Genomic DNA, 27,803 nt, shown 5'->3' with positions numbered 1-27,803 from the left:
GGTCAAAACTCCATCCCTGAGAGCTGCACAGCTCCCAGCCATGCCCCCAACACACACAGACCACCAGACTTGCCAAAAACAGGCACAGAGCAGCATCAGTGGCAGAGCAGCATTTCAGCAACTGAGACAGGAACCCACAGTCAGCTTTCATAATTTATCAGCACAGGTAATTTTCTCCTCATTTCTCTCAAACCATTCAAAGGATGTGGGAGAATGCTTCACATTTCTCTTTAGGGTCTCAAGGTGGTATTTAGGAAGATTTAGGACTCTGTGGAAATTTTTATAGAGTCATAGAACACCCAAAGGATCTCTTTCCAGAGATCTTTTAAAAATAAAAATCTTCCTCTCTTTGCTATTTTGAACTATAACCACTGCAAACAGCCTTCCCACTTTTTAAGTGCTTTTACTAGAAATTCCTCTTATGTTCCAAGAAAACTGAGATACACACGAAAGAGAGTTCACCAGCTAGATAAAACTTTGGGGGTGTCAGATTATTCCTGACATTTGCATATTCCACATTATTTAATCAATCTTTTAACCAACAAAGCTATTAAGTGATTTGACTAATTCCACCTTCTCCCAACAAAAAGTTTAAAGGATGCAAACCTTGCTCTTTTAACTTATTAGAACAGCAAGACCATCCCAAAGCAGAAGTTTTGACTGCTGCCTTGATCTTCTAAAGAGAATTCATCTCCTTAAAATCTACAGTTTTAGGCAAGGCTCTTGACATCAGCTACAAACAATTTCTGAAGAGGATGAGCTGGGCTATAAATCCCAGATGTCAGATAAATCAGTGACTGAAAAAAAGACAAAAACACAACCATGGCCATGTGGTGGGTGGAATACATTTTAACAGAAGACCTGCAGTGGTTCAGCTTTTCCATTAAAGCCGGGTGGATGAGGCACTTCAGCCAAAACTCATGATGCACTCCAGAAACCCTCCAGGCAGATGGAGAGAGACAATCAGAGTCCCTGCACGTGGAGCACAAAGAGCTGAGCCTGGAAAAGAGAACCCCAGAGCAGGATGCTAATATTTGAGCAGACCATAAAGGGAAAGTTTGCTTATAAAGGTAGGTGGAGGAAAAACTTATTTGACAGTTCTTCTCAAGGAGCACGTCTTTACCTTGTCTGTGCAGCACTTGGTGTGGCAGTGACTGCAGTAGAGATGCCCAGAAAGCTGGAGCAGTGCTGAGCACAGGAGCATTGGGCACTGCAGCACACACAGGACATTCCTGTGGCCACTCTCTTGGACCAGCACCCAGCCCCCAGCAAAGGTTTAACTCTCCACAGTGCTGGGTGTGGGCACACCACTGCACTGCTTCCACCCCAAGGGCAACTGCAGCCTGGGCTGCCATCGGTAAGTTTGGGCAAAATCCTCTCAAGGCAGCTGCCACCCCACCTCTGTGCTTTGTGGAATCCCCACAGGGAGAAACTGGAATTGCCAAACCTGGGACAAAGTGTAAAAATCTGGTCACTTTGATACTTATGGGTTTCCTTGGCTCTATAGGCTCTAAAGCAAGGAAATATTCTGCATGCTCCTGTTCCACCACAGTGTTTGAGTCCAGTTAAGCAACATCTGGCAGCAATGAGCTCCAAGAGCTGCATGCTTTTGGTCTGAAAATTTCCAATATGAAATCAAGGAGAGCTACACTACAGAGAGCACTGGGCTTTACTAAGAGCTAGAACATGGTAACACTGCTGGAATTACAACCAGAATTACAACCAGAAATAAACCCTGTGTAGAACAAAAGGGACACCAAAGCAAGAGATCCATCTTTTTCAGCCTGAGCTCCAAACTTTAGCTGAAGGCAAGAGCATTCCCCAGCACACAGTGCAGCTCACCTGTCCTGCACAGAGATCAGCAGAAACCTGTCTCCTTCACAGGGTTGCACTGACAAAGTCGTGGAGGGATGGAGATTCCCAGCTGTGCTGCATCAGGAGGCAAGAGATGCCATGGAGACCAAGCAGCAGGACACCAAACCAAGGTGATGCCCTTGGAGGAGCAGTCCCAGCTGAGCCAGGAATACACAAAACAAAGGTTCACCCACAAAACCTTTTGCCTGACCCCAGACACAATCAGCTGGATGGGGTGAGCAGTGCACATTTCCACATTTCCACCTTCCTCTGGGGCTCCCAGGACCAGCCCCTGGGCACAGTGCCAGCACTGCTGCTCGTGGTGGAAACCAGATTTTGGCCCCCAGTAACACTGCACCAAAGCCTGTCTAACTAAATAAATGATGTTGTTTACAGCTGGAAGATGGTCTCCATTACACAACATGATCATCCTGGCCAAGCTTCCAGGGAGAAGATGTTCTTCAGGGGATTGTTGCTTGAAAAAATGAAGAAGAAAACAGAACTAGCTGAAGCCAACATAGTGATTTAACAGCACAGGAAATATAATCTGCTTCTGCTGAGAAAACAACAGAGCTGCAAACTTGTCCAGGTCACACTTACTGTTGGGCATACTGTATATTTGGGGGTTTAGCCACTGTCTGGACAGAGCTGGCAGAACAGGGGAAAGAAAGAAAACCCAACTGGTAAAACATGAAAAAAAGAAAAAAGCTGAGCCAGACCAAGAAATTAAGAGCAAGGAAATGCACTGGAAGGCAGGGAGCTGAAAAAAAGGTGCTTCAAACACATCAGAACACATGAGAACTCCAGCAGAGAGAAGTGGAAAAGAAAAATTTAGAGTGACAAAAACAAGAGCAGCAATTGTGTCACTAATGACCCATCAGCTGCAAGCCCTGGGTCTGGTCCTCCTGCAGAATGATCAGCCTGGAGATTGCTGATCCCTGGCTGCTGAGTTCATCAATCAGGCCCCCAAATGCACTTTCCCTTTGCACTGTGGATATGGGATAAAAATCAGGGCAGGACAAGGACACAGATTTTTAAGGACCCAAGTCCAGCTCCAGTTTCTCAGTGGCATCTTCAGACCTGCTGGAGACAAGCAGTGCCCTGGGAAGGACAGTGTGTCCTTGGGGTGCTCCACATTTCAACCACAGGGGTCATTTTTCACCCCTCATAGATGGCTCAGGGCTCATCCCAAGAAGAGGCACTGCCAGGACACAGCACTCCCCTGTGCTTTCCCAGAGAAAAATGTCAGAGAAATGTCTCTCATGTCAGAGAACATGAGGCTTGCACAGCTCCTGGCAGTCTCCCATTTTACTGCTGGAGAGTCACAGCCATCACCAAGGGCATCTGTCAGTGTGTGCAGCCTCTGTCAGGCTGAGAGCCCTCACCTCACACCTGGATGGCACAGCCACTTGCACTGCCTTTGCTGAAGCTCTAGCTGGAGAAAAATCACAAAAATTCCTCCCAGAACAGTTTTTTTGAGGCAACTTCCAAGCAGACTCTGAGAATGGTGATAACCCATGAGCAGGAGCCTCTCCCAGACAGCTGCCAGGGGAAGTCTGTTACCTGTTGCTGTTTGCAGAGGGCAGGAGGTGAGAAAAACCACTATCAGAGCATGACCCTGGGCTGAGAAGTCTCCCTGCCTCTCAGGGCAGCACTTAATCAGCTCTGACGTGCCTAAACACTTAATCCCCACGGGGCTGCAGCAGGAGGAACCAGCTGATTTATTTTCACTGTGCACAGTCCAACCAACCCTGTCCTGCCTGTGGTTCACCTGCCCAAAAGGTACATGCTCTTTTTCTTGCCTCCTCCTCTACTGTCCATCAGGTATTAGATGCTGTGGCTGATGTGTGGCTGGTCATGTTCTTTCTCGTTATATTTATATTTACTTGTGCAGCAAAGGCTGGGTTGAGTCTGAATGTCTCCAATTCATGCCCAAGCATGTGCAAATGTACACCTGAAGAGACCATCCTCTGCAACAGAGCTGGACTGAAAACCCTACCTGGAGAAATAGCACCATCCACCATCTCCCTAAACCTCTCCAACAATTATTTGCGGATTCTCAACACCAACACCTTCAGAAACCTGACTTTCCTTCACAGCCTCTGGCTAGATGGGAACAATCTGACTTTCCTGACCCCAGGAACTTTCCATGCTCTCAGCAGGCTGCAAGAGCTGCACCTCAGCAGGAACTCACGCCTCACCTACCTGCACGCAAACACCTTCAGAGGACTATTAAACCTCATCAGCCTGGATTTGTCCCACTGCAACATCTTCGAAATCCACCCACTTCTATTTTCACACTTGCCTTCTTTAGAAAGGCTTGATTTAGCCTCCAATAACATGAGGTATGTCCCACAAGCCTTTAGGAACCTCTCCAGCCTCACGAGGCTGTCCCTGGAGGGCAATCACATAGAGGCCATCGGCAGAGATTCCCTGAAGGACCTGGAAACCCTGAACGATCTCAATCTCAGGAAGAATCGGATATGGATCATCCAAAATGGAGCTTTCTCAAAGCTTCTCAGACTGGACATGTTAAATTTAGGCCACAACTTCATCACTGATTTGCCTAATCAGCTTTTTGAAGGATTGATCCAGCTCAAGACCATGCACCTTGAAGCCAACAGAATCACTGCTGTGGACTGCACCTTCAGGCAGCTGCTCAACTTGAGAAACTTGTACCTGAACAACAACCAGATCTCCTCCATCTCAGACTCTGCTTTTTTGCACCTAAACAAGCTGCACTTCCTTCACCTGAGCAGAAACAACCTCAGCTCGCTGCCGGTGCACCTGTTCTCCTCCCTGCCCAGGCTGAGGTATGTGCTCCTGTCCCACAACCCCTGGAGCTGCGACTGCAGCGCGCTCTGGCTCCGGCGCTGGAAGGCCGCGCTCATCCAGGGGCTGGACTGCGCCTTCCCGGGCCCTGCCAACACCACAGCAGCCCAGCAGCCCCTCCCTGGGCTCCTGAGGGACTGCCCCGTGCCCCTGGAGACGGCCACCGAGGACAGGTGCAGGGTGGCTGGCACCAGCGTGGCCCCCAGGCCCCCCGCCCTGCCCGGCCAGCTCATCCTGCTGGCCCTTGCCTGCCACACGTGGGGATGGGGCACCCTGCTGGCCACCTTTTAATGGTGTTTGAGTGTAGCAGGCTCCGGGCCTGCCAGGGCTCCATGGAGGGAAGAGGCTCAAAGATAGGAAATGCCGTGTCCCGGTGAAAAAGCAAGAAGGCCCTCTCTTCCGCCTTTTGGACCCCAGCTCATCTCTCTGTAACCCCATAGGTCACTTTCCCTTAACCCCTGCTCTTGGACAATTTTGGATCCCCCTCTACCCTATATAATGGGCTGTTTTAGCCCATTCTGGTTAGAAGAACCCTTCACAGACCCCAATAAAACCATCGCTGTGCAACTCCAGCTGCCTTCTCCTCTCTCGCGTCTGCCTTTCGGTCGGCCTGCAACAGTGCCTTAGCAAGCAAAGAGCTGGAATCATGAGAGAGCTGATAATCACTAAAAAGAGCTGATATCCCTTAAGCTTGCTAAGGTTGCCTGCAGCTAAGAGCGGCTTGGGCACTCTGCCCCCAAAGGACTGAGCTATCCGAGCTATCCGGCCCGTGCTGCCTGCTCAGGGGCAAACCTGCCCAGCAGGAGGCCAGGACATTTCAGTAATAAAGTGGAGGCTGATTATTTGTTTTCTTGAAATTTGTTTATGAACAATGGTTTTGCTGGCATTTGGATTTTATATGCAAATAAAGAAATTTCAATATATAGGAATATATTATTTCCTTTATGGGCAATACTCTAATCTGAATTGCTAACATCAAAATTCAATGCAAATGCTCACATTGGCAAGTTCAGGTCTGGGGCTTGTGCTGGTGATGTGGGGCTAGAAGCATGTTCTCCTCTGCCCTCCCCATTTCCCAACTGACCACAGCCAGGTGTGACCTCCCTGGGAGGGGCTGCCTTCCTGTGCCCAGCCCATACTGGGCATATTGTCAATGAGTACTGCTGAAATAGGAATAAATTGCACGTGCTCCGGGACATCTGGAGTCCTGAGAAAAGGCCCAGTCCATCAGCATCACTGTGAGCACGTGGTACCTTCCCACAGCAGGAACATGGGGATCTCTGCTGCTGGAATGCAAGACAATGTGGGAGGTGTGGGCAAAAACACCACCATGTAAAACATTTTATCACTCAGGTGTTTCTGCCAGCACTGAACCTCAGCTAGTGTAGCTCTGCATTTACCCCTGCAAGGAGGTCATTTGTCTCAGGGATGGGCTGTACAAGTTGTGTTTCCCTGCACGCTGTTAAGGACTGCTGTCCCAGCACAATTCCAGTGCCACCTCCCCAGTCTGCCTCCCTTCAGCTGCTGGGAGACACAGATCAGCCTTCTCTGTCCTCCCAAATGGAATTTTCCATTTGTGCAGGTATATTAAAAGCCCTTATCCAACGTTTACTGGGTGCTTACAGAAGGAAGCAAAGGAATGTGTGCCAGATACACCACACTTGTCCCTGTCCTCAAAGGAATTACCCCAAGCTGATAAGAGAGAAATAAACCCTTGTTTAGGGCTGAAAACACACAAACCTGCACAATTTGACATGGGAAACCTGCCGTGGAGTGCAGAGCAGGACCAACCTTTGCTGTTACACCAGGGAAGGGACAAAGTAGGGCTCCACAACAAAACCACACATGCTGCACCTCGTTGTATTTGTGGTTACGTTTGTGCAAAGCATTTAACAGTCAATACAATAAATTTTTGCTTACATTGTCTGTGCTGTTTCATCATCTTCACTTCCCTCAGCTTCACATACTTTGAGAAGTGGTGGAAAAATACTCCAGCTGGTTTCTTGCTTTTGAATTACTCTCTGTTAAGCTTCAATCAAAAAAGGCAGAAGCAAAAAAGCAAGCAAAGTCCACCTCAGCAATTCTTATGTCCCTAAAAGATTCCATTTTTCCATTGAGTAATACAAATTGGTGAAAAATTTATATGGACAAGAACTTTGCCTTCTCTGAACATTTTGAGAAAACATTCCTTCCACTTTTACACCACCACCTCATTAAAGAGTAACAGGAACACAACTAAATTGCTTCCACTGTGCTATGATAAAAAGTCATAGAAATATTTAACAAGTTATACACAGTATGCTCAGGGAGAACATGTGGCCCCATTTTTAATCCACAAAAATGAAACTTGCAAGGAATACAAGAAGGCCAGAAAACACAGACCCTGAGGAGGCAGTCTGGGCTGGCAAAGACATTTGAAGGAGGACCTTAAGATGCAGGATAAGAACAACATGCACCCACAAGGACAGCAGCAAGTCCAACTGTTTAAAAAAAAAATCAGTATGAACAAAGCTGACACTTTGGTAAAACTGACACTGTTTTTGCAAGGTTAAAAAAAACCTTGCAAACACAAAAGCATGTAACTGAAGAAGCAAAACAAAGTATAAATACAAAAAAATAATTTAATATTAAAGAGCAAGAAGAGTTGCAGGAAGAAGGAAATGTGCTGAAGTTTACATCTCCTGTTGAAAATTTTAGGTGTGTTTAACAAAACAAACTATTTGAAAACCTGCTTGTTAAGAGAGCTCAGTAGAGAGAAAGCACAGGGTTTGTCCTGATTGCCCTGCACTGGACCTTCAGTGTGAGACATCCACTTTGCTTGGACCCCAAACTTTTCTTTCTTAAATACATCCAGCACAAGGAGACGCTTTCCCATCCTGTAATTGTCAAAGTACCCCTTTCTCCCCCTTTAACCTGGTACCAGAGGCAAAAGAGGCAAGACAGGACAGATGCACATGGCCACTTCCAAAGTCCAAGAATTTTGACCTTAATCACACCACGCCCCCAGCCAGTGCCATAAATCAGCAGAACAGTTTCAGTGGGATGGCTGTGCCTCTACTTACGGTATATCACTCCATCTTGAGTGAAAACATGCAATTTCCTGTGGGAAGCTTTGTTAACATACTTCTCTTGTGAAAAAATTCTACCAGTGGAAAGTTTCCAGCCAGCTCTGCACGAGGCTTCATGCAGGGAATCACTGGGGTGGTTTTCTGACACCCCACACCCAGAGCAGGGAGCACTCCCAGCCGGTGCCACCCATGCAGATGGCAGGGCTCCTGCTCATCTCCCCCTCTTCACCTGCCCTTTTTTCATCTCCTACACACAGGAAAATTAATTCCCTTTCACTAAATTAGTGATACAAATAGTCATACAAATGCTAACCTCTGAAACCCCCAAGGCACAACACCACAGAAGCTGCTGCTTCAAACAAACTTTGCTTTTCAGGGACCTTTCCCTGCTGTGCTGCCAGCAGCACCAACCCCTCACCATGCTCTGAAGGACCAGTACCTGGCACCAGATTTACATCAGGTCAATAAAGATGAAGATTGTGTGTGGCACCAGCTGGAACTGAAGACAGGCTGCCATGCTGGGTCAGTGCAAATAAGGAGAGAAGCGTGTATTTAAATGTTTTTATTTCAACTGATGCTTTGCCACCATATTACATCACTTTGAATAGCTTGGAATAGCAATATGATCTCAAAATATAGCAAACAGCTTGCCAAAGCAAGAGAATATGAAATCCTATGGATACAGCATCTTCCTTCTTTGGCGACAATGTTTCCTTCCATTTATCTCTAAAAATAATTTTATATTCCAGCACATTTGCTGTTCACTTTATTGAACCCTGCTGTTTATACCATTTGCCTCTTCCCTGCACAAAACCTCTCCACAATGTAGTATGGTTTTGTATCTAACAGCATTTTAAATAAAAAAGTTATAGTTTTCATGCAGATTTTTGTAAAAATTATTTTCTAGGTGCACAGAACTGAACCAAGATGCATACAAAAATGCATTCACTTCCATTCTCAGGTGTAACCGTGCCATCAGCAACATGATCATATGTTACTGCAAGAGGTCCAAGGATGGTGGTATTATCATATGCAGTATAACCTTAAAAAACAAACAAACAAACAAACAAAAAAACCCTTTTTATAAGCAGCAAGAGAAAAAACTGCCATGCTTTATTTGTAAAGTAATCAAAATAGTTAGATGTACAAAAAAGCACCATGTACAAAGAATACCAGAGGAAGTACATCTTCCTAATTACACATTTCTCATTTAGCATTGCGAGCTGGCCTGCAGGTCCCAACTTGTACTGTAGATTTATTTGCAAAATTAAGGATGTGGTCAAACCTAAAATATGCTTGGACTGTATGATAGAAATTAAAGTGGACTGCAGATAGAAATTAGATTTGTTTCCATTACAACTTATACCAACCACCTTATAGCCCTCAAGGGTATAAAACCACACATCAAGTATTTGAGAAATAATGGAGTGAAAACAGCTCCAGAGCAATATTGCAAGATGCAGGTCTGCTATGAATGCATTTCTGTGAGCTCTTGATAAGTTAAACTTTCCTTTGGGAAAAGAGCACATCTGTTGGTTATAACTCCTCCCCCTGAGAATTTTAATAAATTTGTCTTGCAAAGCAAAACAAAGTCCTTTGAACTTCAACAGTTCCAAGGCCAACAGCATTTCAACGTGGTCACAGCCCATCTGCTACTCATGCACCCAGGGTGGCAGGTTGGGTTTTTGTTGCATTTTGGTTTTTTTTTCTTTACGTGGATCATCCCTTTTATACTCGCTTCATTCCTCTGCCCATCAAGCAGGCGAACACGGTCATGACCATCTTTGGCTTCACCTCCACAAGATCCTCTGGAAGAGCATAAACTCTGGCACCAATTCTTCTTGCCATGGACACAGCATACCTATTCACCATGGAAAGATAAGGTGGTCAAGCACTGAGACTGCTATCAGTAAACGGCAAGTCAAATCCTGCCCCATGCAACACAATTTCACCTATTCTTTAATAAGATTCAACACGTGGGACAGTTTATTCACACCACATCCTTCTGTTTTACAAGTTTTTCTCATTTTTTGCTGTTTTCCTTTTCCACAGTAAAGTATTTTTAATGTGCAAATTGACCTTTGAATGTCAAGTCCACTTTACTGACAGTTAAAGAATCTTAATTAATATTTGTTAGGGCTAATAGCATATATAATGAAGGATTAATCATGTAACACTTCCTTTTCTGTTTGCTCCTTATGAATAACAAAGTGAGACTATTATCTGCCAGAAATTTTGCTGTCATTCTGCCACTGCAGAACAGTCACAGAACACACATTTCAAAGGCATGCTTTAATATGCATACTTTAAACTTGACAATCTGTGATGATACAACAAGACATAAGACATACAAGGGTTCAATTTCAAAACTCCAAGCCACCAGCTGAACACTTTAAATGCCTGAACAAACAGGTGAGAAATGGAGTGTCACTGGTAAGAACTGCTGGAGCTGCTCTGCATTTCTCTCAGCGAGCCAGAGCTCAGCCAACTGCTCCCTCCAGTGTCACGGGCAAGGACAGCAACTCGATTTCATAGGTGCTGCCTGTGTAAAAAGTACTGTGCTAAAAGAGACTGAAAACCACAGCAATAAACTGGTCAAAACACCTGCAGCAATAAACTGCTGGTTTTTTGCAGTTTATTGCAAAAAACCTCAAGCCAGCACATTGAATGTGCACCCTTTCAATGCCAAACAGCTTTTGAGAGAGCAAACTCACTTAGCATTATTTTGCTTGTCATCTTCTGATAGGTGACCAGTCTTTACAAGGTCATAGTTGATACAACCAGGCTGGATGGCATCAATTAAATCCACAACTGCCAAGCTTGTGCTGATGGTCTTGTCCTAGAGAATACAGAGACAGGGAAGTAAAGATGAGTGTCCATAATTCTCACCTCAATTCAGCTGCTCTGCTACATGCAACCAGAGAAGTTTTAAACGAGCCTTTTCAAAGCAGCAGTGTTAGTGACTATTCCCAGGTGGACCAGAGGAAAAACCAAACTGCTGCCTCAGCTTTGGTGATAATACAATACTCTTACTCCAATTTACTGCAAGTGCTCTGGAAATCCAAAGAAGCAATCATTGTGCAGGCAGCAGCTCTGCCCTGCTGAGCACAGCCCAAGGCACAATGCTCACCTCCAAATGCACACCAGCTCCAGCCCCTTTGCTTGCCAGCATCTCACCTCCCATCTCTGCCCCAGATCCTGCCCACCCTCCCTCCTCAGGCACTATTGGGAGGTCTACCCACTATGACTACCCACTATGGGCAGTCCTAAACATTCTCCTGTCTTACAGCCTGAAGCCACTCAGTTCCAGCACAGTCTGAATCCTATCCTGTTTAAACTCCTTTCTAAGATGCCCCTGCTGTTCCTCCAGCTGAGGAAAAAAATTTTGGGCACTTGTCTCCTTTTGTAGGCAAGAAGGAAACCTGTACCTTGAAGTTCTGGATAGAGGTGGACTTGCCAGCTTCTTTCAGGGTCTGGTTTACCCAGCTGACTATAATGTCATCGTTGGCTTTCTGACCATCACCCAGGTCCTCGAGGACATTCAGCGTATACCTGAGAACCAGCAGAGAGAACAAGATTAGGCACAGAGCCAGGACAAAGCCATGCAGCCAGGATGCAACATGAGCCATGGCAGCTTGGAAAGTCTTTACATAGTCTCAGCTCTGGGTTTGGGGTTTTTTTAAAAATCAGTTAGCAAAAAGAAAGAACCATGTATCTTATCTGAAGTGTGATTTCTGTTAAAGCATTAGTCTTTCTAGCATTTCATGTCCTTTAATAGGAGCTCACAAAATTGCCTGGGCTCAGAACACTTGTTAAACTGTTCTATCATTGAGCATTTGCTCTATTACCTAAAAGGTGTGGATTACCTCAGGAGCTGGCATTCAGATCTCTAATACCAAATTAGGAGCTACCATGCACCTTTTTTCCAGACATATATTTGCATAATCTTACAATTCTTCAGAACTAGGTAACAGGAAGATCAATTTTATCTGCTATTATGTTTCTTCTTTCCCCCATTCCAATGCAAGAGATCTATGAAGCAGCCCTAGAATGTTTCCCTCTCAATTTCCAATTAAAAATCAGAACATAGAAGTTGTGTAATGTTGCTGCTCAGGGTTTCTGCTTGTGGACCAGACTTGAGCAGGTAAGAGAGGTGATCCTTGTCACAGGATGATCACAGGTCCACCCACAAGCTGTCCAGAGGTGTCTGCTCCAGACTCTCATATGCAGCTCTATCACAGTTTTGTCCAGGTGTGTCTCAGACACCCCACAGAGGTTTTACAATCATGGTGACCTATTCCTGCAATGCTCTCATGGAAGAATTTTTCCAAATTCTGTACATTCATAAGTTTCACATGTTTGAGAGGGGTCCTACCTTCTCATCAACTGCCAGACCAAGGCCAGTGTCAGCGTTGGGTTTCCATCATTCAGATCTTGCCCTCCAATGCCAACCAGGGAGAATTTAGCTGGATGCTTTCCCAAGTCTACAGCGTAGTTACAGTTTTCCAGCTACACAGGACAAGAGTTTAAACAGCAAAATCACTCACAAACACACACACTTGACTGGAAGTCTCAAACAGGAAGTTTTAGTGTCCATGACTTCCTTTAAAATCTTTTGACATGTTTACCTTTTTCATATTTGCTCCAAGTTTAGGGTATGGAGGCTTGTTAACCTTATTCCAGTCAACAGGAACTTTGATCTTCTCATATAATTGTAGTATTACCAGTGCATCTTGGAGATCTCTAAAGTGGAAAACACGGATTAAGTCTAATGCTTCGAGATTTGAGTGCACTCTGACTTTGTCACATCATGAATAATTACTATTCTTTACAGAACAGTAAAGAATATTTCAACAACAACCATAAAAAGAAGGAAAAAAAAAAAGCTGTGTCTGCCAAGAGCCTGAAGCTTACCCATAGAGGTGATTTACGTGGGGGTTCACACCCAGGGAGTTCATCCAGTTGCGGAAGGTCCGTTCCTCACGCGTCTCTCCTACACGATTGAAAACAGGTTCAGTACAAATTCTGCAGGCTCAAAGCTGAGCAGGGATTTCCACCCTGCAAGGCAGGGAGCTTTGAGCTGCAGAGCTCACCAGGAGGTTTTAAGCAGAGAAAGAGTAATTTTTTTATAATTTTTTCCAAAGGAAGAGGGTGACCCTGCTATCTAGTCTTGGATGTCATTTTGATTTCCTCAGGCCTCAGAAGAGCCTTTTGCACTTTCTTCAAGAAAAAGGAGCAGAAAGGTCTTTCACGTGGATGTTAGCTAACTGCTGTCACAGCCCAGTCCCAGCTGTGCCAACAATTAGCATTCCCATGGACATCTCACTGCATTTCTGAGGTTTTCTTGCCCATCACAGGAAACGGCAAAACCAAACTCCCCGCCATGGTGAGTGACGGGGTGCTTGCAGAGTGCCTACAGGTTCAGGCTCCACAACAGGGTCAGAGCAGCTGAACAGGCTGCCAGGTGCCCCAAATGAGTAAACACCCACTGCAGCACTGAAGCCTCAAATCATAGGTGTTACTTCAACAGAGATACCTCTGCAGGGCACAGCCTCCAGTGACACAATTGTTTACTTTAGACAGTCCCCCCCCTGCTAATTTGGTGACTGATAAGGGCCATCACCTTCCAAGAGGGTCCAGTCGATGTCCTGGTTTTCAGGCTTGGTAAGTGCTGGGTACTTGTTGAACAGGTTGGCCACGAAGGCCAGGTTCAGTTTGGGGTTGCCACTGACCACGTCAGCCGGCGTGACGAACTGGCGGCAGCCCAGCCGATCCGCCTGCTGCAGCATGAACTCTGCCCTGCGCAAGTCATCCTTCTCCTGCAGGGATGCAACGGACAGCAGCTGTCATGGAACACCCTGGGCCACACTGCACAGCAGATGGGAAGCTCCTGACCACTGTCTGGAGCCATGTCACAAGTCCATGTTTGGCATCAGTCACTAACGGGTGAAGGGATGAGGCCCACACACCAACCCCTGCTGCTGTGCCATTGTCATGCCTTGTCTTGCCTTTTTTCTTAGCATTTTCTTAGCATTCTTTTCTTTCCAAGCTCACATGCTGTCAAATTTTAATGCTTTTGGAGCCTAGTGGCTCAAAAGACGTCAATATGCTCCCAAATGGAGCAAGGCCACAGAGGATTTCTCAATTGTCTCTGTTAATTGGAGGGTAGTGACCAGGCTGGCAGCAAGCACTCATTGAGCACACACCTGAGGTGTGCACATGGTCACTGACACTGTACACGCTCTAGAAATTAAGATACCAGGTTACCCAGATGTCATGGGGCAATGACAGGGTACAGGGAGCTCAGGATTCTACAGGATGAGGACATGACAGCCTGAATACTTACATTGAAACCTGACATGTTAATATCAATCTGAGGCTCTCCTTCTTTCTGCCCTTTGGGGGCAATTTGATTGAGGAGGTGGAAATAGGCTCTTGAATCCTGAAATGAATGAAAAAGAAAATTCAGCTCTCCTGCACAGCAATGAATACACCATAACAATTCATTTCAAGCTCATTTTTTACAAGTCACCATGCAAAACTGGCTTATGTACCTTTACTGAATTGCCAAAATCTGTAAGCTTAAAAGAGAGCACAATGGTAGAAATCCAGGCAGCAGGAAAGGAAACAAAGGGAAAAGGTTAGAAATATTTAAGAAGACAATTCTGTGGTTTGACTGTTTGAAAGTTGCCTTTGCTACAAGCTCTGGTGTCACAGCCACCTCTGCAGTGGCTGGAGGAGGCAATGACCCCATGCTGCTCTCACTCATGGCCCCCAGATGCCCCAAGGCAGCCCTAACCTCTAAACAAGGCAGCCATTCCTACTGCCACAGCAATGATGAAAATGGCTCCGTGAAGACAAATTCCAAGCAAAAATCTGATTATAAGATGTCTGAATGTTTTCTTCTGTGCCTGCCCATTAGCTAGAGCAGCTTAGAGGAGAGAGGCCAGGGATGGTCACAAAGCAGGAGGAGCCAATAGCTGTAGTGATTATTTATCAACTACATGTCCTTTTAGTCCTCAGCACAAGGGAGGACCTCAGCATATCATGGCAGCCTAGGGGATGCACCAGAGAAGCCAACAGCTATCAGCAAAACTGTAAGTAATTTTGAAATTGGAAATAAGAGTGCCCATGCACACAACAGGTCAGATCTATGATCTTCATACACCTCAATTATCAATTGCTTTTTCTATCTCAATCTTCTTTCTCCTACTTGAAACTGCTGGCCATGTGACTAAGCTCCAGAAAACTATTGAGACCAGTGTCCAGATGGCCCACACTGACCCAGAGTCACCTTCCTCCATTTCCCACCAGTGTCCCCACTCACATGTGAAAAGCAGCTTTAGGAGTCCCCACTCCCATTCCTACTAAGCCCAGGGTGAAGAATAAGAGCTTTTGTTTCCCTTCCTCTCTCCAGCCCCATGACATTTTAGATGAAATGTCATCACCTGCTAAGAGTATGTGGAAGTCTCACTCTCCAGTGAAGCATTTCCCCTGTTATCTCCATCAAAATATGGATTAAGGACATTTAAAAACATATAAGCAATGTCAGTTTAATAGCTGATTAAAACACACAACAGCAGCACTGGAGGAAACAGAATTCAACACTGGGCTCACCCTCATGGCAAGAGAGAACAGCACTGCAGGACCTCAAATACAACATCCAAACCCCCCTGGTAAAAGCACTCAGGGTGTTAGGGTCAAGAAAGGTCCTGCCTGAGGAGGAAAGGCCTCATTTTCACATGCAAACACATCCCTGTCCAGCTCCCAGTCTTTTCCCAGGCACTGCAAACCAAGAGAGCTCTGGTACCTTGATATCTGAGCTGAAGTTACTGATTTTGTGCCAGCCTGCGTTTTCCAGGTGGAAGTTGGCCCATCTTAGGAGCAGCTCTTCTGGGGATAGTTTCATAAGGTCCTCCAGATTTTCACCATCACGAAGTAAGGCAGCCAGTGCTACAAGAAAAAGGATTGTGAGGGAAGAGTCAAACCTGCATGCCAGAATTTGAGCTGCAGCAAGATTTCAGGGGGGTACAATACCAACTACTGATTATGTCAAAATATTCTGGGTATTAGCAGAGCTTTCCTGAGTTGGTTGTTACACAGAGGGGAGTATAAATGATCTAGAAATATATGTGTAAAAAAGTATTTTCCCTTTTCTTGTGTAACAAAATTCTCTGGACTTTATGTGCAGTCTTTTAAGCTGATGACAGGAAGCTAAATTCAAATGCACTTCTATGTCAATGAAAAATGCTTCCAAGCAGTTTCATAAGCACCATTAAAAAAACCCAAAGGAGCCAAGATAAGCACCCTTTCAGCTGGCCAGTGCTTCCTCTGCCATGAATTTTCAATCTAAACCAAACAATGTCAACACTTCATGATGGGGAAGCTTAAATAAAAGACACTGAAGCCCTTCCATCCATCTGGATGCTCTGATAGTACATGCAGGAATATCAGAGCTCTTCAGATGATTTGAAAAAGTTTAAATTTTGGAGGCTGTCATGCAGGACCAAGTGAGCACAGGGAGAGATCTGCAGCATCAGTCTCTCACCACCAAGGACAAAGTGAGAGCCCAAGCTGCTCCACTGACAGTAGCAAGGAGGATTTTAGAACCAAATAACTACCACAGAGCTGAAGCCCCCTTTTTAATTTTTTTTTTTTTTTTAAATAAAGCTATGCAGTTGTCTATAATCCTAAAAGGATCCAAGCAGCTTTTGCCACATCCCAACACCATAGGAGCCTGCAGCTGGAGCAGCCTAGGGCATCACCAAGCAGAGTGTGCCCAGGCTGAAGCCAAGCTGCATCCTGACTTACAGGCTGGGGTTCAGCCAGCTCTGCAAGGCTGATAGACATCACCAGGCTGGCAGAGCCCCCCTGCATGACCCTGCTGCACAGCTCCCAACAGGCTGGAGAACGTTCAGCTTGGCACACACCCTGACGATCCTCCTTCCAGCACAGAGGAGGGAGGGAAGAGGCAGGGCTGGGGCTGACAGCACAAGCCAGGCTGTGCCCATGCTGTAGAGGAATCACTCAGGATTTCATTACCTTCATTTCTGCTGAGCTCTATGTCAGCAAACAAGCCGATCTTGATGACCTGCCAGAGCAGCCCCAGCACCAGGTGGGGCTTCCCTTCCCTCAAGTCCTCCGCGCCAATGTTGACGACATGGCAGCCGATGGCAGACGCAGAATTCAAGGCCAGGTTCAGGTTCTCCTGCAAACAGCAGAGCCCAGTCACACACAGCCCAGGGAGATGCTGCCTTCCCTGTCATCCAGCACCAGCAGAGTGCAGGTTCCCCCTCTGCCCTTGCTCCAGCTCAGAGGAAACACTCCCAGCTGAAGTTTTAAGGGAGCTGTGGTGGCAGCAGGCTGAATCAATAAGAACTGAACTAAGCACCAGGGTTTAATTTCAGCCTCTGGTATTGAGTTTCAGCCTCTGAGTTAGTTGCATCTAGTGGCATCGACAAGAATAAGGCTAGAGATGTGCTAATTTGCACACACAAAGAGGCATCCTCACAAAAACAACCTGCCCCAGTATGAAATGATTCATGGTTAACACCAATATCACACTGTTTAAAAAAGACAGTGCTGTACCTAATCACCACAGCAATATCACGTGTCCACAACATTTCAGCCACTTTACCCACTTTGTCATTAATTCAGCATTTTTTAACCATGGCCACAGAACTGTCAATTATGCATGGTACAAAACTGCATTAATAATTCAACAGAAGCTATAAAATTTGCTCCTTTCCAACATTCCACAAAATGTCTTGAGCTACCATGCAACATTCATTACTTCTATATTAATCTGAATTTCAGAAAATAAAATACAGAAAAGCTTTATACCTGAATTATGAATGGTGTGAGTTTCTTCTTATTAATTGCTCTTTCATCAATTGTGTCAGGAACAGAAAGATTGATCATTTTGCTGTTAGGAAGAAAACCAGTGATATTTGAAAAACACTTAGTATTTAATCTGAACAAAACTCAATGCACTGTGACAATACTCACCACAGCACATTTCCTTTAGCCTGCTTGTTTTTGTGTATTTTTTTAACATAAAAATCAAGACTGCATAAATCAGAAGTTAATATTTACATTATCAAGAATGTATTTGTAACTAATAGCTAAGCCTGAAACTTTAAACATGTTCCCAGCCACTACTGATCTCAGCTGCTGGAGCAAAAAGAGCACATGAATTATTCACAGTGTAGTTCCTGAACTAGTGAAGACTCATTGCTCTGCTGACATCCACTGCACATTCTAGTAAGAAAACAAACTTCCTCCTATTGTAAAGGTTTACTACTGCTGGCAGGAAAACCTGCCCCAAAAAAGAACAAACACTTGGAGAGCTCAGTGGGGAGCATGTGAGTACAATGAATTTTTAATCAACACCAAAAATGGCAAATTTAAACTTTAGAGTATGAACTACTTCCTACTCAGTTCAGTCTTTGCCTAAAGCCATTAATTACTTGAAACTTGGGAAATAAATAAACTAAAAATATCCATCACAAGCTAAAGTTAAAAAATAAAAGCAGTTAAAGAGAAGAGGTAACTCACTTAAACTTACTTTGTGTATTGATACAGAGATCCTGAAATTCTTGATTGATCCAGTTCTCCACTATATTAATTCACTTACAATAAAACAAATGAACCCAACCCATAAAACCAACAAAAATCTCATACACAGAAGGCTGCTGGTATTTAGCAGCCCTGGAAGCCTTCTGTTCTCAGCATGTAACAGAATAAGTCACCAAACCTACTTAGTGCAGTTATTAAAAAGAACAAGAAGACTCCCAGAAAATCCATTTTTGAGTTAATGCACAATAAGGTCACTAACATTCCCATGGAGAACACTGTCTGCTTAAACATCCAAGAGAATGGGTCATTTATCACATGTGCCTCTCCTCAAGCTACCCAGCACCCAGCTGAGTTTGCACCAGGACAACTCCTGTTCCCACAGAGCACCTTCTGCCCCCTCAGCAAACTCAGTCTCAAGCCCAAACAAAAGCACTGGATGAAAATATCAGCTGGCACCAAAGCTGAGGCATCACACAATGGCAATGAAAGCCTGAGAGACTGAGCCTCTTTTCATGTGTGCAAAACGTTATGCATACACACCAGTCACAAAACCAGCCCAGAATAGGATGAAAATTCCCCAAACTGCATTTTCAGGAAGTTATTTTGCTGATTTTTAACGTCTTTAATTCAAGAGCCATCATTACTTACCATAGCACAATCCCATCTCCCACAGCGTTGAACAGGTCATCTGTATTTGGGTTCATTGGGATAACGTGCCGACAGTCGGGATCATTTTCCAGGGCTTTGTTTATCCAGTTTACAAAGGCATATTTCTCCTCCTCTAAGATAACCAATCATAAATTTAATACAGGTTTTTTCATAACTGAGATTTTCCCAAAAGAAGCAGAGTACAATAGCCCAGGGAAATAACAGCCCCTCTATCATTACCATACATTTGTTTGGCCACATGAAGTATAAAGAAAGAAGATGTTCACAACTATCAGAATATTTCTATTATTTACTTGTTACTTAACAACTTTATCACACTCAAGTGTGACACAAGGACTTCATCAGCAAGCAAATAAGAACACATTTAACTTATACACTGTTAAATTTGCAGCACATAAATTCTGTCCTGCTTTCACCCTGACGTGAGACCACTCCGCTCTCAGAGAACTAGAGCACAACACTTGGCATGGTGTGGTAGAAATGGGCTGGTTTTGGCATAGGACCTCCAAAAACCCAAGAGAAGAGTGAGAATCAGAGTGGTACCTGAGTAGGAGTGCTGGGTGCCCTCGCTGGAGAGCTCTGAGGTGCCCCCAATGGCACAGATTCCCTCCTTCCTGTTAATGGCTCTCCGGAACGTTTTAGCGATATCGCTGCTTTTCACCTCTTGGAAAATCTACAATTGAAAGTGCTCTGTTAGGCAGGAAAAATTCATCTTCATAAACTAAAAAGGACCACAGAAGGAGCTATTTCTTCTCAGCTTTAAAGCAAACTTCACAGTAAAATCAGCAAATGTGAAGGGCCCAGCAAGGGTTGTAGTGGTATTAAATCTGATATGGACAGTGGGCAGAGTCATCCCACTTTCTCAAACACACACTGCCAGTGCCTATTGAAACAGAAGCATCAGGCATGAAGCACCTTGCATAGATTTACCTTTACAAGTGGATTTCAAGAGACCACAAGAAAAAACCATGAAACCTTTGCAGTCTGAGCACGGGTAACACATGCAGCAGGTCCTGCAGGGCCAAACTTGAGAAAGCTGTGGTGCAATTTTAACCTTTCTGTGTAAGCCAGATGCTCATGTGACTGTGACTTTAGTTCACACAAAAGACTTCATCCACAACCCAACAACAACTCTCTTTAAGCATATAACAGTCAAATCTGCAATAAAGTGTAACAATGAGTGCTCCAAGTAAAGATTCCCCCTTCCTCAAAAGCAGGCTTCACCTAACTGGTGAAACACCCTCTTGTTGGAGAGCAGAAGAGATGCTCTAGCACAGATGACTGCACATGCCATTTGCACAGGTTGGATGCCACTGTTAGTGGCCCCAAGGCCCTAGAGAACTGAGCAGCTATTAGTAAAAAACACATTCAGTGGCTGGAAAGCCTACTGTAACTCCCTCAAAACTAAACTAAATTAGTTTCAACCAAGCTGAAAACACAAATGAAATGTGTAGAGGTTTTCTAAACACTACCCAGAAAAGGACAATGAAATTACAGGGCCAGGCTGCTGGTTGTCACACCTCACCTTCCCTGTCCCTTAAACACAGGGAAGGTGGCAAGTCAAAATGATGATACAGCACAGTTAAATCATCTCCTGATGGCATGCAGAGGTTGATCAGGTAAAGCTGACTGAAGATCTGAGAGCCCAAAAGTTGGGGGATTTCTGGTTGGTTGGCTTTAACCACAAGGATTTTGTTTTAGATGTATTTATTTTAAAATTTCCTGGATTAACTACTATCTTCTTGAGAATATGTGCTCTAAATCACTTGGTCCCAATGTAAAGACAGTTCATGTCATTCTTTGTATCATAAACTCCATCAAAAATGCTCAGAGCAAGAGTTCAGTTTGTAAAAATCATCCAGCTAAGCATTGCTCATGTACACCTCAGCTGCCCTAAGACATTTTGTCTTTACTCAATCTTTGGTACCTTTCAAATGAGACAGAAGAGATTTATTTCCTCCTTCCTAGTGCAAAGTTAAGAGTTATGGACCAGCTCAAACCAACAGCTGAAACATGCACCCAGCATGCAAGTGTTTACAAACTGCAAACTCCAACTTACTAGTTGGCTCCGAACTCAAAAAGTTCAGAGGGTCTGAAAACAATTAAGGAACAGAAAGTGAAGATAAATTAAGAAATATCAAGAAAACTAATTGACATGAAAACAGCTCCCTCAATGTACTGCTAATAATACTTTAATTACTCCTTCAGCATTCAGTCATCAGAGCATCAAAAGGATGAAAAACATACATTGAAGAAGCCTTGCACTTTTGTAAAAATTAATAAATGTTTAAATTCTGGCCTTTTATTAAAAATTAGTAAATGTTTAAATTCTACTAAAAAAGACTGATCTTCCAGCTTGTACCCATCACCTTATTCCTGTTTTTCCTTTTCCAGGCAAGAGATTTGAATTTTCCTAAATTAGCACCTAACACAAATCCAAGTGTGTCTTGAGATGCCCTTTCAACTCTTTAGCAAATACTTGCAGTCCCATTAAACCGAGAAAGGAAATTATACTGATACACAGGGAAAACAAGCATTCATCTGTGTGCCTGGAAAAACTGAATAGCTTCCAGTAAATACTGTAAGCTTGGATCATTGCAAGCCTTTCTTTCCAGTTGTCACATCATGTGGAAACAGTATTTTGGCCTCCAATGAAGCTACCACACAGTAAAACCACATGGATTCCTTTTGGTTGGTTGGTTGGCTTTTGTTCAAAAACCAACCAATATTTCTCCTCTGTCCAAATCTAAAGGCTGTCAATAACAGCACAAAAGACTGATAATATACAGATACCCGTACAAAGAACTGATTTTTACATGGCAAGAATGATGAGTTTGTCAAAAGAAAATTAGGATTAGGGTAAGTGGCTGAGAAGTCAGGTTTGATCTCCTCTCCTTAGCTTTGTCTAAAAGGGGCCCCCCAGGCTGCAGGCAATTCAGAAATATCACTTACATAGACGAACTCTTCAAAACTAATCTTCCCATCTTTGTTCTTGTCACCATCAATCATGAGCTTCTGGATGATCTCTCTCACTTTGTAGCCAGGGAGAGGCAGGCTGGCCTCCTTGAACAGCTCGTGCAACTCGTAGTCACAGATGAACCCATTGCTGTTGAGGTCTGAGGAAGAGAAGAGGCAGCAGAAGGTTTTAGAAATGTTCCTGTACCTGACAGAACTGACCCCCAACAGAGGGGCAAAAATGTGACCCCCCCACCATGTCCAAGAGCTTCATGGAGAGCAACCTGCACACTGGGCACCTGCTGAATCCACGGGCACACAGCAGAATGGCCACATCAAAAAGAAAATATCAAGGAGTACATTGTTCAAAGGACACCCATAGGGACCAAAGGCACACAGTAAATACACACAGTAAATACACACAGCACACCCTCAGAGAGTGCCCCAGCACAAGTCCTGGGAACCCTCCAGCTCTGGCAACAGCAGCTTTGAAGCAGGACTGCCCACGATGACTCTGGGCACATGTGACCAGTCTGGTGTTAAAGTTTCACAACAGAACATCTGTATTTTCATAAACAATCTCCAGAATGTCTCTTTTTATGCCTAAATACCACAGAGCCCTTGCATGTTAAAAATAGATGGTCATGAAACACAGCACCTCTTATATTCTGAACTAAAAACACCAAGTCAGCTCTGCAGTTGCATTTTTATCATGTTGTCAATGATATTCTCCATTTAACACTGACAGCAAATTGCAGATATTTTATTGCTGCCCAAGAATGCTCTGCCATGACATTGGCTTTCACAGTCTATCACCGTGTGTTTAGTGGGATAGTGTCACCTCTCTGAGGAAGAAAACAAGAATCTAGTGTGACACTGGAGCTTTGCACATCACAGATCCCACCCTCTTTGGGGACATCACCACATCTACTGACCACACATGGCAAATCCAGCATCCCCAGACCTTCTTCAGGCAAGTGAGGTTTTCCAGCCACTATGGACAGGCAGGGGTTGGGCGCCTCCTTCCCCAGGATGAGCAGAGTGCAGCTCACAGCAGAGCTGGCACCCAGATTTCAGCAGAGTTGGGTCCCCAAGCAGACAGAGCATTTGAAGTAGTTGCACAGCCCAGATTCACACCTCAAGACATAAGTATGACCCTCCAGCCCCATCTGTGGGGAGGCAGGGATTCGGGGCATGTTGTGCTGTTACTGGCTCAGTAACAGGATGCTAAAATCCCTTTGCTGTAGGCAAGTGCTACAGACAGCCCAGGGGAGTTAATTTAGTGCCTGAAGAGCTGCACAAGCCCCAGAATTTGGTTTTCTTCAAGAGGGAATCTCACCACAGCCACTGGGGATAGTATTTATGCTTGAAGTGAGATATACTTTCAAGAATAAAGAAAACAATGGGGATAGCTCTAAGGTCCAGGGTTTTTTGTTTTTGTTTTTTTTTTTTTTAACCAAATTGTGGAGGTCAATTTACTTTTAATGAGCATTCTGTGGTTTTTAGATTTTGTTTCACAGCAGTGTTCCAGCAAGCAGCACGTTTGCACCACCAGTCCTCATTTTCCAGATCCACAGGGGAATATGGGATTTTAAAATTGTTTTTATCAGTTAGCAAGAAAGTGAAACTGCACAGTGGCAAATACCTGAGGTAACCAGAGCAAACTTGTACTCCTTGCTACACCCCAGTCTCTGTGTCTCAGACTAAGGAAGAGCATCAATTCCAGTGGAATAATAAATACACTAAACTACTTCATGAAAAGTCAGTGTTTACAATAGTGCTGAGAAAATAAAGTGGTTTGGGGCAATGATTAATGATAACAATAGGCTGCTCTCTGGCCCTCAATTTTAGAATTTTATTCTGAAATAATACAAGCTTACAAAGGCAAGATTTATTAACAGTCCAGCCTGAGATGTCATGAGCAAACTATTTCCCCTCTAGATAAATCACAGCTTCTTCTATTACAGTATTTTTATTACTGAATCTAACTTTACAATATGCATCTTTTCCCCTCCTTACAGCCAGTGAGGAAAATAAATCAAGAAGGGATTTCCTAATCTCCAGGGCCTATGAACCTAAAACAAAACTTTACTTTCACCCTCAGCCTGCAGCCAACTCCCTGGCTTTTGCCTGTGCTTGACTGAACCAACCAAAATTCCTCAGCATGCTGCCAAATTAAGCAGGTAAATCCAAAATCATCTGTTTATCACTTCCTCCAGTCAATCCACCACCTCAGTTTTACAGCTACCCAAATGTTAAGAGTAGATGTAAACAGCAGGAAAATGACAGAACAAAATAAGACTTCAAAATATAAATTGTATCCTTGATGGGATCCAATTTTGGTTCAGATTTGTAAAGGTTTTCCTCTTTAAGTGTCTAGGTCAAGCATTCAGAAGTGTTTCTGATTCAGGCTTGCATGTGCTATGTCTGAGCCTATTCAGATGCAGAAGGGATAAAACCTTACATGGTATTTAATGAGGCAGAAGCCTCTTAGGTGAGACAGCAGGAAACTGAGCTCCAAAGTCTGCAACTCCAATAAGGGACACATGGAGAAAAGGATGCTGAAACCTAGTAAGATCTTGGGTTCTACATATGAAGCCCTGCAGGTCAGGTATGAGGAATCTACTCCAAGCTGGGTCAACATCTGCCCAGTTTGGTTTCATTCACTCCTGCAATCAGCACCTTCCCAGTCCTCTAGGTGTGCTTAGCTCAAAGATCTACCCTTGCTCACTAAAAAAAAAAAAAAATTAAAATAAATAAATAGGAGCTTTGCCACACAAAGAGCCACTGAAACGCACACTCACAAGAGAGATCACATAGGTCAGCAGCATGGCACAAAGAAAGATTTTGCCCATCAGGAAAGGCTGCACTGGGCTCAAACAAACAGCACAAAATCAAGTGTGAAGGACAACCTTAACTCACTCATAACCTTTGATCCTCAGGACTCAGGACCTAAGCTCTTGCAACCCTTAACAATATCCCAAACACCCACTTGTATGAGATACTCAGCCATAGTATTCTGGGAAAAAAATTCATCACTGGTTTATTTCACAGAGTAAAAGGGCATTCATGTGCCAGACACTCGGGAGTGGGAATTACAAGTAAATCAGGTCTGTTAGTTTAACTTTAAGACCACACACCAAGTTACTGGTTTTGCACTGAAGATGCTCTCATTTCAAGTTTTAGCTTCTTGGTCACAGAAGGGCAGGTTTGAGTGTTAAAACTGCTGGTTTTACCATAAAGTGGTGCTGGCCTGTGGTTCTGGCTTGGTAGCAGAATCTAGTGATTGACTATGAGATGGAAAATGGACCAGTTCTTAACATGTCAATCAGCCTGACATGACAAATAGACCTGCAACCCCTATTCCACAGGGCAGCTGCTTCCCTTCCTACTGTCTCTGTTCCCCTTCTGGCATCAAATGTACAAAGAAGCAGCATTCAATAAAAAAGTTAAACACCAAAAAACTCTACCTCTGCAATACCAGCCAGTTCCAAAACTATTTCCAGCATCACTGCAGACCCACCATACGGTGCTTTGCTAGATGTCCTGCAACAGGCCCTGACTTCAGACAGAACTCTCTAACAAAATCTGAGCTGGTGTTCAGCAGCTCAAGAGGCAGTCAGAATAGAAGCCATCCCAAACGAAAGGGTTCGGCGGCCTGCCCAGGATTACTAATGGAAGAAAGCAAAATTGTTTTAACAGACAAGCTACAGCCTGGATTCATTATAGTCTGCCTGATGGAAAGGAAACTACAGCACATCTGAAGTTTCCTATTTCTACTGAAAGATGCATGCATGCCAGCATGCTAAACCTGGGAAAGGTCATGGCAGCAGGCACGGCACCTCTGCCATGTGCAGGTGGCGCAGCAAAGCCGCGACGAATCCCAAAAGCTGCTTCAAGCTCCAGCTCAGCTTCCTCCTGAGGACAAGCACTTAAAATAGCTTAAATAACAGGATGCTAGAGGGGGAAAGTAACCCACACGTTTCCTTTTAAGGACATATGCTCAGCAGGAGCATAGGATCACAGATCCCTACTTGCCCTAAGCAAACGTTTCGGAGCATTGTTTTACCACCTTGGAGCGCTGAACAAAGTGTTCAGCCCAGTTATGATTTTTGAGTACTTCATGTTTCCAGAAAAGATGCTTATCTCTGCTTATCTTAGAAGGAGAGAGAATGAAGACAAATAAACAGAGCCAGTCTGTGGATTTTTTTCTGCCACACCTCCCCTCTGAAGTGCCCCTGTTTGGCCAAGTACACACACAGGCACCTGTTCCACAGAACAACTGCAGAGATCCAATGAGATCTGGAGCAACCTGTTCTTCTCCCACTAACCTGTGGGTCACTCCAAGCCTAGACAGTTCCAATGCCCCACTAATTACTGTTTTCAAACATTACAAAGCTTTTTTTTCCCCCACTGCTCTTTACCCCTTGGACCAGTCCCAAGACAATTAACTGCCTGTAGGATGGTGGGAGCTGCTTGTCTGTGCTATAGCTGGCTTTAGAGATAACCTTCAGCAGTGGTTTCTCACCTGTGGACTGTTCTAATAAGCAGCAGCATGTCTATGGGACTCATGCCTTTTGCTGGCTGTCAGAGAACAGCACATCAGTTACACGGGAGAGAGGAAATACCTTCAAGTGGCATGGAAGGCCAAGTGGTGACAGAGCACATAGTAAATCACCTCACTGCCTCCCAGCATCCCCAGATGTCTCAATCCAGTCCAGCTGCAGACAGAAAAGCTGGTCAAACACACACCTTTAAAGCCCCATCAACCTACCCATGCAGAGCAGCAGCTTGCCCCATGCTGGAGTTAAAGCAGGTCTCCAGGAAGCCCAACCAGCTGTGCATTGGAGCAGGGCACACCTTGGTGAGCACCCTGTGAAATGTTTCCTCCTCCCCACATCTCCTTCATGACATCCTAGAAGCCAACAAGCTGAGTTTTGCTATAACCATGGTTCTCAGCTGTGTTCCAAATCTTCCAGATAGCCGGGAGATGAAAAACAGGGTTCATTTTACATAGCAGCCTTAGTCCAGCTTCTGTTCACATTCACTGGAGATGCTATTAGAAGTTCACAGTGAAAGGCAGTCACCCAGCCAGGGACCAGCCCTATATCCCAGGGCAAACATGGCTCCTTCAGGCAAGAATAAAGGGAATGAGAGCATCCTGACAGGTGTGTCCCACATGCTTGCGGGCTCTACCATGCCTAAAGCACACAAAACAAGGCAGCTGAAAAGAACTAGCAGATCTTATCTCATTTGTGGGTATGTCCAGGATAATTAGCACATTCCTCATTAATATTAAAGTTCTGACATCGCCTTTATAATTTAAAACCAAACAGGGACCCACATCCTGAGCAGGGTGAGCTGGTTTCCTACAAGAAATCAGGATTGGACTTGTGTTTCTCCTGTTTCCAACCTAATCTTGATCATTTCCCCCACACTAATCACAAAAAGCCACCACATTCCAGAGAGGTTAATAATTTTAAATGTATCCAAGGACAGAACAGGCTGCTTACATCTCAGCCTTAACGAGACTGCACTAAGAGGCACATTAGACAGAGAGAAACACTATGCTTCCTCCCATGGAACATCTCCCTCTGTGGCAGGTCACTTCTACCTGCTGCAAAAGTCCTGAGAGCAAGAGAGGAGAGGGAACTCCTTAAAATGCAACTTCCTTCAAGTTCCAACAGGGGTTACTGCTCCATGAGAATCAGTTGCCTCTGAAATTCACATTTTTCTCTGCAGATGGGAAATTCTGAGCAAGTGAGAGTTTTCACAGCCACCCTGTCCTAGATGGTGGTACCACCCAATACAGATAAGAGGCAACTATGATTCTATATCTATAACCAG

The 27,803-nt window shown here is 44.5% G+C and overlaps 2 protein-coding genes across 6 annotated transcripts in view; one reads left to right on the top strand and one right to left on the bottom strand.

Annotated features, from left to right (window-relative positions):
- The first annotated feature begins 3,711 nt into the window (after nt 1-3,711).
- LOC139597202 (nyctalopin-like) lies at nt 3,712-4,977 on the top strand. Its single transcript, XM_071442238.1, has one exon. It carries the CDS (start codon nt 3,712-3,714, stop codon nt 4,975-4,977), a length of 1,266 nt encoding a protein of 421 aa, XP_071298339.1.
- A 3,324-nt stretch (nt 4,978-8,301) lies between these two features.
- PLS3 (plastin 3) overlaps nt 8,302-27,803 on the bottom strand; it is a 49,963-nt gene continuing 30,461 nt past the window's right edge. For 4 of the 5 annotated variants that reach the window (XM_071442324.1, XM_071442327.1, XM_071442325.1 and 1 more), the window contains 15 exons: nt 21,954-22,117; nt 19,545-19,674; nt 18,981-19,113; nt 17,598-17,679; nt 16,797-16,962; nt 15,565-15,707; nt 14,309-14,335; nt 14,101-14,196; nt 13,378-13,573; nt 12,669-12,747; nt 12,383-12,497; nt 12,130-12,263; nt 11,183-11,306; nt 10,469-10,593; nt 8,302-9,615 (listed from right to left, as the gene is read on the bottom strand). In XM_071442324.1, coding sequence (XP_071298425.1) covers nt 9,483-9,615; nt 10,469-10,593; nt 11,183-11,306; nt 12,130-12,263; nt 12,383-12,497; nt 12,669-12,747; nt 13,378-13,573; nt 14,101-14,196; nt 14,309-14,335; nt 15,565-15,707; nt 16,797-16,962; nt 17,598-17,679; nt 18,981-19,113; nt 19,545-19,674; nt 21,954-22,117 — 1,847 coding nt within the window. In that variant the 3' untranslated portion in view covers nt 8,302-9,482. The remainder of the gene's footprint in view (nt 9,616-10,468; nt 10,594-11,182; nt 11,307-12,129; nt 12,264-12,382; nt 12,498-12,668; nt 12,748-13,377; nt 13,574-14,100; nt 14,197-14,308; nt 14,336-15,564; nt 15,708-16,796; nt 16,963-17,597; nt 17,680-18,980; nt 19,114-19,544; nt 19,675-21,953; nt 22,118-27,803) is intronic. The other variant, XM_071442328.1, reaches the window with a different exon arrangement.

The sequence above is a fragment of the Agelaius tricolor genome, unplaced genomic scaffold (genome assembly GCF_023055355.1).
Source record: "Agelaius tricolor isolate 1412-34295 unplaced genomic scaffold, bAgeTri1.0.p SCAF_17, whole genome shotgun sequence".
NCBI classification, from domain to species: Eukaryota; Metazoa; Chordata; class Aves; order Passeriformes; family Icteridae; genus Agelaius; species Agelaius tricolor.
This window is presented reverse-complemented; position numbering and strand designations above follow the sequence as displayed.

Coding starts and splice junctions, on each gene's coding strand:
- LOC139597202 (XM_071442238.1), top strand. CDS start 3,712: ATGTTCTTTCTCGTTATATTTATATTTACTTGTGCAGCAAAGGCTGGG.